The 13,060-nt window shown below is 41.9% G+C and overlaps 1 protein-coding gene across 3 annotated transcripts in view; it reads right to left on the bottom strand.

The window, feature by feature from the left end:
- The window catches only part of farp2 (FERM, RhoGEF and pleckstrin domain protein 2), a 45,098-nt gene that overhangs the window by 8,901 nt on the left and 23,137 nt on the right, over positions 1-13,060 (bottom strand). For all 3 annotated transcript variants that reach the window (XR_004634116.1, XM_034703384.1, XM_034703392.1), the window contains exons 7-21: positions 11,583-11,697; positions 9,996-10,143; positions 9,794-9,889; positions 9,544-9,707; positions 9,374-9,442; positions 9,173-9,230; positions 8,706-9,006; positions 3,848-4,029; positions 3,531-3,620; positions 2,743-2,876; positions 2,574-2,655; positions 2,251-2,488; positions 595-725; positions 443-511; positions 260-349 (exon numbers count right to left, since the gene is read on the bottom strand). Coding sequence is in view for 2 of the 3 variants with exons in the window: in XM_034703384.1 (XP_034559275.1) it covers positions 260-349; positions 443-511; positions 595-725; positions 2,251-2,488; positions 2,574-2,655; positions 2,743-2,876; positions 3,531-3,620; positions 3,848-4,029; positions 8,706-9,006; positions 9,173-9,230; positions 9,374-9,442; positions 9,544-9,707; positions 9,794-9,889; positions 9,996-10,143; positions 11,583-11,697 (1,967 nt within the window). In the remaining variant the exon portion in view is untranslated. The remainder of the gene's footprint in view (positions 1-259; positions 350-442; positions 512-594; positions 726-2,250; positions 2,489-2,573; positions 2,656-2,742; positions 2,877-3,530; positions 3,621-3,847; positions 4,030-8,705; positions 9,007-9,172; positions 9,231-9,373; positions 9,443-9,543; positions 9,708-9,793; positions 9,890-9,995; positions 10,144-11,582; positions 11,698-13,060) is intronic.

Here is a 13,060-nt window from a genome sequence, read left to right as displayed (position 1 = left end):
GGGTGGTTTGAGCTCATCCGAGCTGTCAGAGCTCAGCAGACTTACCGGAGCGTCGAGCACTATGAGCTGCAGCCGGGAGTGAAACAGAGACATGCAAAGTTAGGAGACCCAGGCTCTCCTTTCTCAACACACCGATCAGATCATACTGACAATTCTAGTCTACACATGTCACCATTATGAGTTTTTGCTAGTGAACAAAGAGTGTTCGAGGAGCTGGAGGCAGAAAGTAAAGGTGGGTGACTGGAGCTGATATACTCACAATCATGCCGTGAAGGGGCAGCTGGCCGTGCACTTTGAACTGATTGGTTGCGGTGACACCTTTGCTTGTGTAGAGGAGCATGTCTGAGAACTGAACAAAAGAAAAGAGAGTTATTGGAGATTGGTGTATACATACATGGATAAGCTAAATGAATATTTCCAGTAGTTTGAGTTTCGTACTAACCAAGAAAAACATCCGTTGCTGCAGTCCTTTCTTGGTGAGCTTGTACAGACATCCCTCTCTTATGAACTCCTAAAAACAAACAAACAAACAAAGGTTGTCACATGTTCCGTGTTACACTCCCTCTACCCTCCGCTCAGTGTCACTGCACTCACCCTGCCCGGGCCCGTCAGGTTCTCGATACCAATCAGGTCTCTCTGCAGCTCCGTCAGCTTCTGGAAATTCTCCAACCGGATCAGACTGCTCTGGAGCTGAGTGGCGATCTCAGCAACTTCCTTCAGAGCCTCTGTGAAGAGAAAAAGATATGTCCAATGATGTCTTTCAATTACTTGTCTGACACCTACCCTATGGCAGCAGTTACAAGCTTTAAAAATGGCTAGATAGGAATAATAAAGATTGGTCCTTTTTGCTTTTATAGAGCACATCAAGGCATCCAAACTCCTCACAGGGTCTTCAAGAAGTTAGATATTTGAAAGAAAAAACATTACAAAGGCAAAATCCTGAGCCATCTTTCCAAGTATCACTCACATTACTACAGGAGTGACAATGCAAGCACTGCATTAGCTGGACCTACAGCCCCAGTGATGAGGTAAAGAAAGGAACTCCTGTGCCTTCAAAATATTTAAAAGTGTCCCTCCTTCTATAATGTTCTAATTCTGTAGAGTTTGAGACACACAGTGTAAAAACACTTGTACAGGTATGTCTTTATGTCTTGGTAGAACCTTGAAATATTCATCCATGCTTTCGTTTCATCCCGCCTTGATTATTGTAACTCTCTGTATTCTGGGATCAGTCAGTCGGCCTTGTCCGGCCCTCCGCTAGCTTCCAATTCCCTTTAGAATTGATTTTAATGTTTTGCTTCTTGTTTTTAAAGCTCTGAATGGTCTGGCCACACCCTATGTAACTGACCTTTTGAGCCCTTACAAAACCTCCAGGCCTCTGAGTTCTTCTTACATGGGTCTCCTGGAAGTTCACTGGTCACAATATAAACTGAAGGGCGACCCTACTTTTTGTTTAAAGGCCCCGCACCTTTGGAAGAGCCTCCCCTCCTCAATCAGGGCCGCCCCCTCTGTTGACTCTTTTGAGATTCGCCTCAAAACACACTTTAATATTTAAGCATTTGAGTCCTCTTGAAATGATTAGATTTAAATTCCCAATGATGTGCTATCCTTGTTTTTTGTTTGTCTCCTTTTCAAGTAACTGCTTGGTTTGGTCTCACATTGTGCTTTGTATTTTATTTTATTTATTGATTTAATTTTTATTGATATATTGTACAGCTCTTTGGTCAGCTTCTGCTGTCTTTTTAAATGTGCTTCAGAAATAAGTTTGACTTGACTTGACTTGAACTGGTGTATGTATTCAACACCATCGCCAAATAATAAACTCCAGGTCTTTTTAAAATCATGAAACTGTCTATGTTTAGCATTAGATACAACTTTAGCAATCTTTTGCTTCATGATTACACCAGGTGTGATTTTTTGGAAGTACTCCATGTTGCATTAATTGTTATTTAATAGTCCAACCCTTTAATTTTTATGGTACCTCAAAAAATTGTGGTTTCTATTTTGCAATGTGACACAGTTAAGCTGCATGTTTGTATGAAAGTTGAAATAGAACTAAAGCTAACAGGTGGACAAATAAATGCACTGATGTAAACATACATTGACTCTTATCATAAGGCCGACTAATTTAGCTCTGCATGTTTTTGTTTTAGATGAACTGGACTTTTACAATGAATCAAAAGAATCCTGTGTGATGGTTTCACTTAATTGACATCAGCAATAAGAGATGATGAACTATGGAGAACTTACCCTTGCAGTCATCGTGATCCCGGTGGGAGGGAGAGTAATGCTTGCACAGTCTCTCCAGGATGAGCTTGTAGTGCATGAGGCGCTGGATGGGCTTGAGCAGGAATGTGTTGAGGGGCAGGTAGCAGACTTTCTGCAGCTCAAACTCTTTGTAGACCGTCTCCAGCTTCTTCAGCCTCTTGGAGGCTTTCTCCAGCTCTGTTAACACCTCGTCGTGTTTCTGGAGGTAGCTGGTGAATTCCTGAAGGTGATATGAAACATGTAAAACATCAAGAAGAGAACAGACTTTTAGTTTCTAATTAAGAGTGAGGGCACACCAGGCTCACCTTAAGAGCACACATGTTCCTCAGCATCACGTCTCCGATCCTCTGGTAGTCCCCTTTGACATGAGCGTTGGAGCGTCCCTCCCTGTGGAAACAGATCGAGTCTTTATCATCATCTCATCAGAAGCTTCTACATCTTCATCACAGAGAGACACACTGAATGATCCCCCACCAGAGAGCCAGCCTCTGGTCCAACTCCTTCAGGAAGCCTCGGTGGAACTCATAGATGGGGTCGATGTTGGAGAAGAGGAGGGTCATCAGGCCTTCAGGCATGGCGTTTTCTTTGATCACAGCGCTGCGGAACCACTGGAAGAAAAAACAGGAATTGATGCATTTGTTCTTCAAATAAATTAACTCCTATCTGTTCATAATGATGGGTGAAATTGACGAGCCAGTTGTGAAAAAACATCCTGATGTACCTTTCTTAATCCAGGCACGAGAAAGATTGTTCTGCATTTACTTTTTTTAAAGGGTTATTCTGGTATTTTATACCTGGGCCTTATTGTGTATTTCTTAATCAAATCAAATAACTGTTAGAAAAGTTTCTGAATTGCTCTTGTAGTTCCTTAAAGTCAGATGTAACCTCAAGTGATGATTGGATTGACATAATTCAATGTATCTTAAAATAGTTTGCGGTTTGGTGCATTACTCTTTTATAACAATCATTCATTGTATGTGCAATTTGTTTTTGTAGCCAACATCCATAGAAACACACAAAGTTAAGATTTTTGGTTTGTACATTTATATTTATTTTCCATTTAAACTCCTATGCAGCGGCTTGTTCCTTTAAAAAAAAACACTACCTGTATGTTTGTATCCTTTTTTTCTATTTCTTGTTAAAATTGTTTCTAATGAACGTATCTTCATTGCTGGCTTCTACATTTATTACACAACTATGACATGATTTGTACGTTGCCTTGTTGAAAGCAAATATGAATGTAAAAACAGAAGACAACTCACCACTGTGATGACCTCGAGGTCTTTCAGGTATGTGCGCTCTGTGGTCAGAATCTCTTTGGCAATGAAGTAGGCCTTATCGGTGGGATATCTCTGCAGGAGGAGAGGGATGTAAGTTTCAACATTAAGTGATTAAAAACAACAAGCTGAAAACAGTGAAGTAGAGGAAACGTTTGCTCCCCTTTGAAGCATTAAACTGTCTGAAGTTTGAAACTCATCCCATCATAAATAATGAGGACAGATAGAAGTTTTGTGTGATTTCTAGCTTTAAATTGGGTTGTGAGGCGCCTGGCTGGAAGGGTGGCATGTGAGCAGTGTACCTTCCTCCTGCCCTCCTCCTCCTCCTCTAGCCTGGCATTGCTGCCCACCTCACTCAGGATGGGGCTTTGCAGGGGTGACGGGGCATGACCCGGCAGGCTGAGGGTCGACATCTGGAAGGAGGGCGACAGGCAGAGGGGACCTTTGGAGTTGAGCGGCGAGAGCTGAGGGCTGTCGACGGAGTCTGTGGGGGAGGGAAAATAAAAAACGTGTCAAATTGAATGAAGTTTAAAAGGGTGGAGAAAGGGAAAAGCTTAAAGAACAGTGGTGTCTTTTCATTCTGCTTACATTTGTGTCATACAGTCAAACATTCACAGTAAGCTTCATCCTCCCCCATTCAAGAAAACTTTAGAGCTTCACATTTAAACAAAAACAAGTGTGACAGCAGCCACAACAGAAAGAGGAGGCGACAGAGCAGACCCAGTGAAGTAATGGATCCCATATTTCCCCCTCTGCTTTTGTTTTCAGAGCCCTCGACAAGAAGAACAAATGATTCATAGGCAACTTGAACGAGCCTGGTTCCATTTCAGAGAACTGGCTCTTCTGCTTTTGTTCACCCTGTGAGCTTTTGCAACAAAACAAGCCCATGAAACACTCTCCTCTCTCCTCTTAACTGGGTAAGGTCACCACAGCTGTTCTTCCACTTCTAATAGAGAGAGAGAAAAAAAAGGGAGTGGGGGAAGGCCAAGAGGGAGGAAAAAAAAGAAAGAGTCACTGCTCGACCCGGAAATAATTGCTCACGCAAAGAGTTATCAGGAATGTGGCCTGTCTGCAGGGAAAATGGTTGTTTATAGTTTATCTCTGTGTGCCCCACAGGGAACGACACAAGAGCAGAGAGAGCAGACGATTGGCTCCACTAAATGAAGCAGAGGGTTTTCTGTGGAATGATTTGGCACAAAGCCTGCGCAAACAGGGAGCACACACACACTCAGCTGGAATTAGGTTGAGGAATCTTGTGTATGAGCTCGAACCCAACCCCCAACAGCATGAAAGTTTTATGCCTCAATTTAAAAGGAAAAGACTGGGTTACTTGTTGCAAAAATGGGCTTGTTATTTTTTAACATTTATACCCCATAGGAATATAATTAAGTTATCTGGTCCTCCTTCATAAGAGAATAAAACCTGATTTAACTGGAGGAGTAGGATTTGTTGCTTTACAATAAAAGCTTTTATGTGAGAGAGAAATGTGTCACGTGTTGAACCTGCTGGGTTTCAGTTAGTTACAGATTACTACAGAAGTACACAGCATACATATCTCGCTGTAATATGGGAGTTTAACCCTAGAAAATCCTCCTCTTCTTCTCCCATTTATGTAACACCACTAAACGTTCCGGTCCAGAGACAGAGGGCAACGTAAACCTTTGGACTGTGCATAATTCTTTATCTCAGCCACACCAAGGTTTCTGTTAAAGCACCAAAAGGAGTTACATGACGGGTGAATCTTTAAACTCTAAAAGAATGTTAAGTCTGACATTCATGGTACCCAAAAGAGATTACTTTATTCTTGAGAGTAATACATACAAACATTAAGTACAGGTTATTTAGAATTATAAGTCATTATACATGTTCAGGATTAAGTGAGGATTACTGGATGCCTAAGTGCAGTTAGCTTAGCTGGTTATAAATGCAGCCATGTCATTAATTAACTCTTTAGTTGAGATGTGGAAAAAATGAATATTGCAGAAAAAAAATATTCAGCTATGAATTATGAAAAAGCCATGAGGACAAACCTTCAATCAGATGAACTATGATTCACAGCCTCAACCGCTAAACTGAAAGAACTGCTCACAAATGTGATTTTAGATTTCAAAAAGGAAATTAAAACACTGCTCTCCATCTGTTAAAATGACAATGAGAGCTAATGAGTTAAAAAGCCTCTTTATTTCTAATTTAGATTCCCACTCTTCCAGAGACGTTCACCAACACCTCACTGATTGCTATGAAGAGTGAACAGGGATGTACACCTGAGATTAACTTAAAAGCATGTTCCTTAAGGGTGAAATGAAGTGCTATAAAGGCACTGAGGTGCAAGAGGAGAGGAAGTATGTACAGAAAGCTAAGTGAAGCCTCCAGGTGGTTCAATGGAAGCTGTGAGTCCTGCCTGTGTCCCTGGGGTTCACCATGCACACACTGCTGAGACGGCAAATTTAGCACGACTAGACGGTGCGAGTGGGTTAACAAAATCTTAGTCATTAGTTTTTATATCACACTATGTTAGCTTTTAGTGTTTTAAGGCACAAGTTCAGAAAGAACAGACAAGAGCTGACACCACAAACATGACTCTGAGGTGTAGGGAGTGGACAAAGACATAACAAGCTTGGTGCATGCTGTTATCCAAGTGACAGCAAAACATGGTTCTTATTCTTATTTATAAAAAAATACATTAAAGTTCAGCTAACAAAAGAGAGAGTTTCTGAGTTAATGTGCAAAAGACCCCTGTTTACTTCAAATGACCCCAGAGAGTGATGGTAGAAAACACCAAAGCATGCTACACACCAAGTGCAGGAGAAGAGACAGAGCAACTTTAACCTTTAGTCATGTACCGACGGTTCAATAAAAGCCTAAATGGTTTGAGCTAAAAGGGCGTCCTGAAATGTATAAACATAAACGTTTCTAAGATCTAAAAGTGCTACATCTAGAGAAGTACTTCTGTAGTTCATATAATACAAGGCCTACGTGCTGCAGGTTTTGCACACAATTAGGTTTATACATTCATTTAATTAAGAGTGGTGTTAATAGTGTACCTAACGGCTCAATAATACACTGTTTACATTCTTCAACTTAAGCTAAAATGTTAGTTGTGTCTATTTCTGTGAAACTTATATTTCATCCTTCAGGTGTCATGATTAAGAATCACACTGCCTGCATGCTGCGGGCTGTAAGAGAAAAATGCTGAATCCAGCCAGCAGATGTCAGTGAGGCACACGAAGCAAACAGAGAGGGAGCTCTTCAGCATGCCTGCTTTAATAACAGGAGAATCACTAAACCTGGACCACTTTCAGTTTTACTTTTACCCTGAGATTATAAACACGAGATTAGAGACAGATTAATCATTACCATTTACTGGTAACTACACTGCACAAGAAGTACCATCTAGGGAGGGAGAATTTACGGGAACTGATTAGGACCAGAGGTACTGAACAGAAGTATGTGTTTCAGTACACTGTATAAGAATATTAGAGTATAGGAACAAATCATCCCTAAACATGAAACAGATCAATCCGTTTAATTTCTTGAAGCTGTTAATCCATGAGGGGAAACTAAAGAGGGACGACAACAAGGTCTTCTGAGTTCAATAACTTTGTAATCAGCGAACAGCTACAATATTCTTATGATTGTGTCCATAACTGTATTAAAGGATGTGAAACATGAAACAGAAAGATATAAAGCTTTGTAAAGAAAGAGCACAAAATGATCCGTGTTTTTGAAATGTTAGAGGGATTTACCCAGAAAACATGATCAACAATGCTCTTAGAAGAGAGGACAGATGCTCTGTCATTTTAAAAACCTCAAGACAATCAAGGCCAGAACCACACAAGCAAAGCTTCATGAGGAGACAAGAGTGCTGTTAAAAGAGGCACCACAACCTGATCATGGCAGGGTAACACCAGGAGGTCAAATCACTGATGGATGAAGAGTAACTGTCAACCTCTACATCTCAGTAAAGATTTTAAAAAAGCACGAGTGACAATCATATTGAGTTTAGAGACAGCCAGCAGTAATAACATCAGCTCGACATGTCTGCGCTCAGCAGTCAGTTCATCAAGAGTTCAAATGAAAGGTCTGTGGATGTTGAAAGTGTTGTTAGGACTAAGATGTGTAATCAAAGGGTCAACTAGCCTGTTCAGCCGATAATTACTATGAATTACAATGTCACTTTCTTCTATAACTTAGAAAGCTCTGGAGAATCAAGTGCTGGTGGGAACTTTGTGATAGGTGTTTACATTTTAATATGAGGGGATCCAGAGGGGTCTGAAAGTGCCAGAGCCTGCAGGTTGTGGCACTGAAGCAGGAAACCCTCTATGCCACTGCTCCCTGTCAGTGGATTACTATAAAACAGGTTCTGCTCAGGGGGGAGGACGCTGTCAGAGCCCCAATCGGAGTCTGAATCTGAGCTACCGTTCCCTGAGCCCTCGGTGGCTGTGGGGGGGTAGCTGAGCTGCTCGAGCTGCTCCACCAGGTCAGTGAACTGCACAGCAGAGCTGCTCTCAGACCGAACAGAGTATGCGGGGAAGTTAACCATTGAGCTCCCCTCTGACTGGACGTCAGAGCCGGGCAGGCGGAGAGAGGAGGAGTCAGCACCTCCGTAACCCACCGACATGGACTCGCCTGCAGAACTGAGTCCCAGGTTGTCCAGGGAGCTGCACTCAGAGCGGTTATTAAGCAAAGAGCTGGTCTCAGAATGACCCACAATGCTGTCAGGGAATGCATTCGTATTCCCATTTAGGTCCTCAATTCCTACACTAAACATCCTGTTTTTGTCGAGGTCGGATTCCTCGATGTAATCAAACTGATCTGCTTTGTCATCGAGCCCAAAAGAGAAGGCCTCTGCCCCCCCACCATAAAAGGAAATTTCAGTGGGATCATCATCTATGAACTCCTCAGTGACATGCAGCGGTGAGCTGGACATTGAGAACAAGGGATTCTGTTTTGTACGCAAAAGCTCTGCCTCAAAAGCCTCAGGTGTAAAAACCCCCTTCCTCTTCCCTGGCCCCCCTCCCAATGAACACCCGGTCCCCCTCCTCCCACCATGCTCTTTATCCTCATTGCCATTTTTGGAGGGCAGCGATTGGGAAGTGCCACTCTCTACACACACAAACAAGGGGCTGCAGTGTCCTGCTGCCTGATTGCTAGGGGCACCTTGAAAAGTGAAGTGAGACGGGGAAGCAGCCTTGACGGGTTCTTCCTTCGGAGGGCTGGGGGGTCTGGTGGCTTGCAGAGGGGAATGAAGCTGCTGCTGCTGGGGCTGCTGCTGGTGCTGCAGGTTCATGTTCAGAGTCTGCTGAGGAGATGCTGAAGACTGGCTCAGTGACGGCAAAGGCTGGGGCTGATGATGTAGTTCTGTTCTTTGGGGGAAGCTTGAGATGTGTGTCGGGTAGAAGGAGACAGAAGCGGAGGAGGGAGAGCCTGGGGCCCTGAGACTGTCATTGAATGACAAACTCTGAGGCACAAACGAGACAAGGACACGATAAAGGCAGGGAGGGAAAAAAAAGTGAAAAAGTTATTAAAGACGACAATTAATATCAGTGTAATCAATACAGATCAAAATGTGCAAAGTGTTACTTGAATCTGTCGCACATATGCTCAAACTGTGGAGCACTACTGACCTGTTTTGGCACGTCTGTGGCGAGGGAGCGAACTGACATCCCTATTTTACTGTTCCTCCTGAAACAGAAACAATTTAATTGTTGAATTATTACAAAGCATGCAGTGAACAAAGATCTGTCAGGTAACACTAAGGGAGAAAAAGTCAGGCAAGAAATGTATCTTTTTGAAAAACTGTATATTTTATAGACTGAAACACACACCTCTGGTAAGGTGTTCTCTTTGCTCCATTTTCCCTGACATACTCCACAAGTTGTTTCTGTGTTCTTCCACTGAAAGAGAGGTTGGATTTGAAACACTGGGTGTGAAATCACAGGTTTCATTTTTTCATTTATTGATAAAAAAGGATCACGTCTTTGTGTGTGTTAGTTACCTGTATCTGAAGGAGGAGCCTCGAGTGAAGAGGATGGTTTTGGATTTGGGTAGGGGTTGGTCAAACAAGCGAAAGAATGAGTGGTATTCCACACAGATCTTCCAAAAGATTTTGCACTGGTCTCGACTGCCCATCATAAACTCCAGAGTGTCCTGATGGGGGCCCTGAAAACAAATACAGTGAAAGAAATGTCTCTGTAAAACAGTCCTCTTCACAGAGTCTGAGACATACTCTGGATAAAGATACCTACATGAACCTCTGGGTGGAGCTTGATGAGGAACCGTTTTCTCTTGAAGCTCAGTTTGCGAATCTTGGACCAGTTGAAGGTATTTATCTTTGTGTTGCCCTGGGAGAAAAAGGAATGTGCAAAGAAAGAAATGGCCTTAAGCAACATTTTTAGGGACTTAGGGGCCCCATCCTTTAAAGACAGATAGCAAATGGGAAGCAGTCACCTGAAAAACCTGAAGGCCCATGTGGGAAACTGCCAGATTGATTTTGGTGCCCTCCCTGTCTGCTGCGGGATGGAAGCGGACACCATACATCTCCAGTTTGCGGGCAATCTCCAGGATTTGGAAATCTGATTCAGCTGGAGTCTGGCCCCTGAGGTGAACAAAAACACACTAGATCAACACCCCCGAATCAAACAAATGCAGTGATTCTCCTGGCAGCTTTTTTGATAAAGTGTATATCTAGTATCTTTAATAGATTCAATCATCAACAACACTTAAACATATATTTGAGCCCTTTTTAATTCTACAATAAATACAAAAGCTTAAGTGTGTAAAAACACTAGTGCACCTTAAACATCCAGTGATAATGAACCAAATGAAGGTTGTTTGTTTTAGTACAGTGCAGTGAGGATCCTGCTGTCCACTGAAATCTAAAGATTAAACATGACTTGACTTGCAGAGCCCAGAAAGTCATGCCTTGTTTGCAGAGTGATGTGCCCTTAAATCCCTTATAACTTCCAGGATTTGAGAGGCGTTATCTAGAACCATGTGATTACAACCAAACAGCATGTTAGGAAGACATATCCATCCAATCATCACCACATTCTAATTTTGTTCATCCGTTAAGCACTGAAATCTCCTTAGGGCCCTCCCCTGTCCCACTGGCCTTATGGCTAATAGACCGGCCAGAGCGGGGGATTAGGCCGGGGAACTCGCCGTTTGTGTCTGCACACTGGCAACCAAGGGAAGAGATTAGCAAAGGTCTTTAGAGCCGCCTAATACTCTGGGTTGAAAAGAGTCCCTATTGGCTATAGGATAGCACTGTGCTAACAAGGAAGCTGGTGGTGGGAAAAGTGCAGCGAGTGGTTTTGTGAGACTCAGGATAAACCCTCTCATTATGGTTGTTTAGCAGGAACAGAAAGTTGTCTCAGCTCAGTTACCTCATCATAAAAAACACAAAACATTTGTGTTTGAAACCACATGAAAAGGGGAACAGACAACGAGCCACTGTTTACAAATCCCCAGAATTGTGATACATGTGATTGCCTTTGTGGGATATGAAATTGAGAAGGTCTAACAGGCTGGGAGCTGCAATTTGTAGTCAAGACTCAGTCTGTGGTTTGTACAACAGTTGGGGAAATGGCTGAATTTGTGTTTTATTTCATTCCCAACTATCTGCTTGAATCTATCTACAAGTGAAAATTAAATATTAACTCCATGAAGGTAAAAGTAAACCTATACATCCGGCAAAGTGAGCCTGAGTACAGCTAGTGTCCTCTCTACTTAATGGCTTATGCTCCACAGTGGGACCATTCTGTTGTGCTATCGCGTCACTGTTACTATTTGTTACTGACACGGTGCTCAGATCAGGGAATAATCACACTAACCTACATTACAACTCTACCTGGAAGTGAGGTCAAACCATGACAGTCCCTGTCCTCACCTGAGCTGCGTCCGAGTCAAAGTAAGCTGGCTTAACATGAGGTCAGAAGTGATAGATCATGTGTACTCCTGTTTCTCAAAAAAGCTTTTATGCGTGTACTGGGACTCAAGAATGTAAAGTTAAACATGAATCAAGGTGGGACTTACAGGTGTCTGCGGTGGAGCTCCATGATCCTCTCTTGCACCCTTTCTTGGTAAGGCAATAGTTTGTTCACCTTCAGGAACTCTCTGTCCGCTGCGTCGTCATTGTCACCAATCTCCGCTGTGGTTATATAAAGAGCAAAACATCAGTTTGTCTTTGTTCATCACCTTGTACAGTGCTTCTACTGAATCAAGAAAGTTATTCATATATTATCTTCAATCACATGCAACATATGTGCTGCAGTGTTGTTTGTGCACTGAGATTTACACTACCAGTCAAAAGTTTGGAAACACCTTCTCATTCAACAGTTTGTATTTATTGTAATGATTGTAAACACTGTAGATTAATACCAAAGACATCAAAACTATGAAAGAACATATATGGAATTATTGAATGAACAAAAAGTGTTAAACAAAGCAGAATATGTTTTAGATTTTAGATTCTGTAAAGTAGACCCCTTTTTCCTTCATGACAGCTTTGCACACTCTTGGTATTCTCTCAGTCTGCTTCATGAAGTGGTCTCCTGGAATGGTTTCTAATGAACATGAGCCTTGTCAAGAGTTCATTTGTAGAATGACTTGCCTTCTTAATGTGTTTGAGACCATCAGTTGTGTTGTTCAGAGGTAGGGTTAGTACACAATGGATAGCCCTATTTGACTACTGTTGTAATCCAGATTATGGTAAAACCAGATGATTTCATAGTTTTGATGTCTTCAGTATTAATCTAGAATGTTGAAAATAATTAAAATAAATAAAAACCATTGAATGAGAAGGTGTGTCCAAACTTTTGACTGGTAGTGTACGTGCCAGTTTCTAAAAGAACAATTTACCCAAAACTAATGCAGTCAAAAGACACTTTCACAAATGCACCAAACTTCTGAACATTTCTGGACTTTCTCTAGACAGGCTGTATAAGTAAATACATTTGGCCATATTTTTTGGCCCACTGTCAGCAGCCTGTGTGCAAAGAAAGGACAGCGACGCTCTGCTGCTGACTGGGCTGTATACGGCTCTATACTGTGATCATTAAGTACGGATATAAATAAGAATATCCTGATCATGTAACTATATGTAGCTGTTTTAACAAGGCCATCTCTTATTGACTAGTTTAATAAGATTTACCAAGGACAGGTAAAGGTGTTATCTTCAGTGCAAGACTCATTCCCCCTAAATGCACCACAGAAAGCTATTGGAGGTCATTCCTGCCTGTGGCCATCAGACTGTACAACTCCTCCCTCTGATCACTGAGCAGTATCCTGTACTGTGTGCAATAACCGTACAATACTCTGTGCAATATTCCTGCTACTTTATCATCCTTGTATATATCAACTTCACTCCCAGCGCTTTTGTACAAAAGGTCATTTCTAATTATTGCGCGCTTTATTATTTTATTTTATTCTATTTAATTTGATCTTAATTTCATTTTATTCATATTTATATCTTATTTTATTCCTTGTTCTATTAATATTTTTGACTTTCTTAC

The sequence above is a fragment of the Notolabrus celidotus genome, chromosome 2 (assembly GCF_009762535.1).
Source record: "Notolabrus celidotus isolate fNotCel1 chromosome 2, fNotCel1.pri, whole genome shotgun sequence".
NCBI lineage: Eukaryota > Metazoa > Chordata > Actinopteri > Labriformes > Labridae > Notolabrus > Notolabrus celidotus.
Note: the sequence above shows the minus strand (reverse complement) of the source record. Positions and strands in the feature narration are given on the sequence as shown.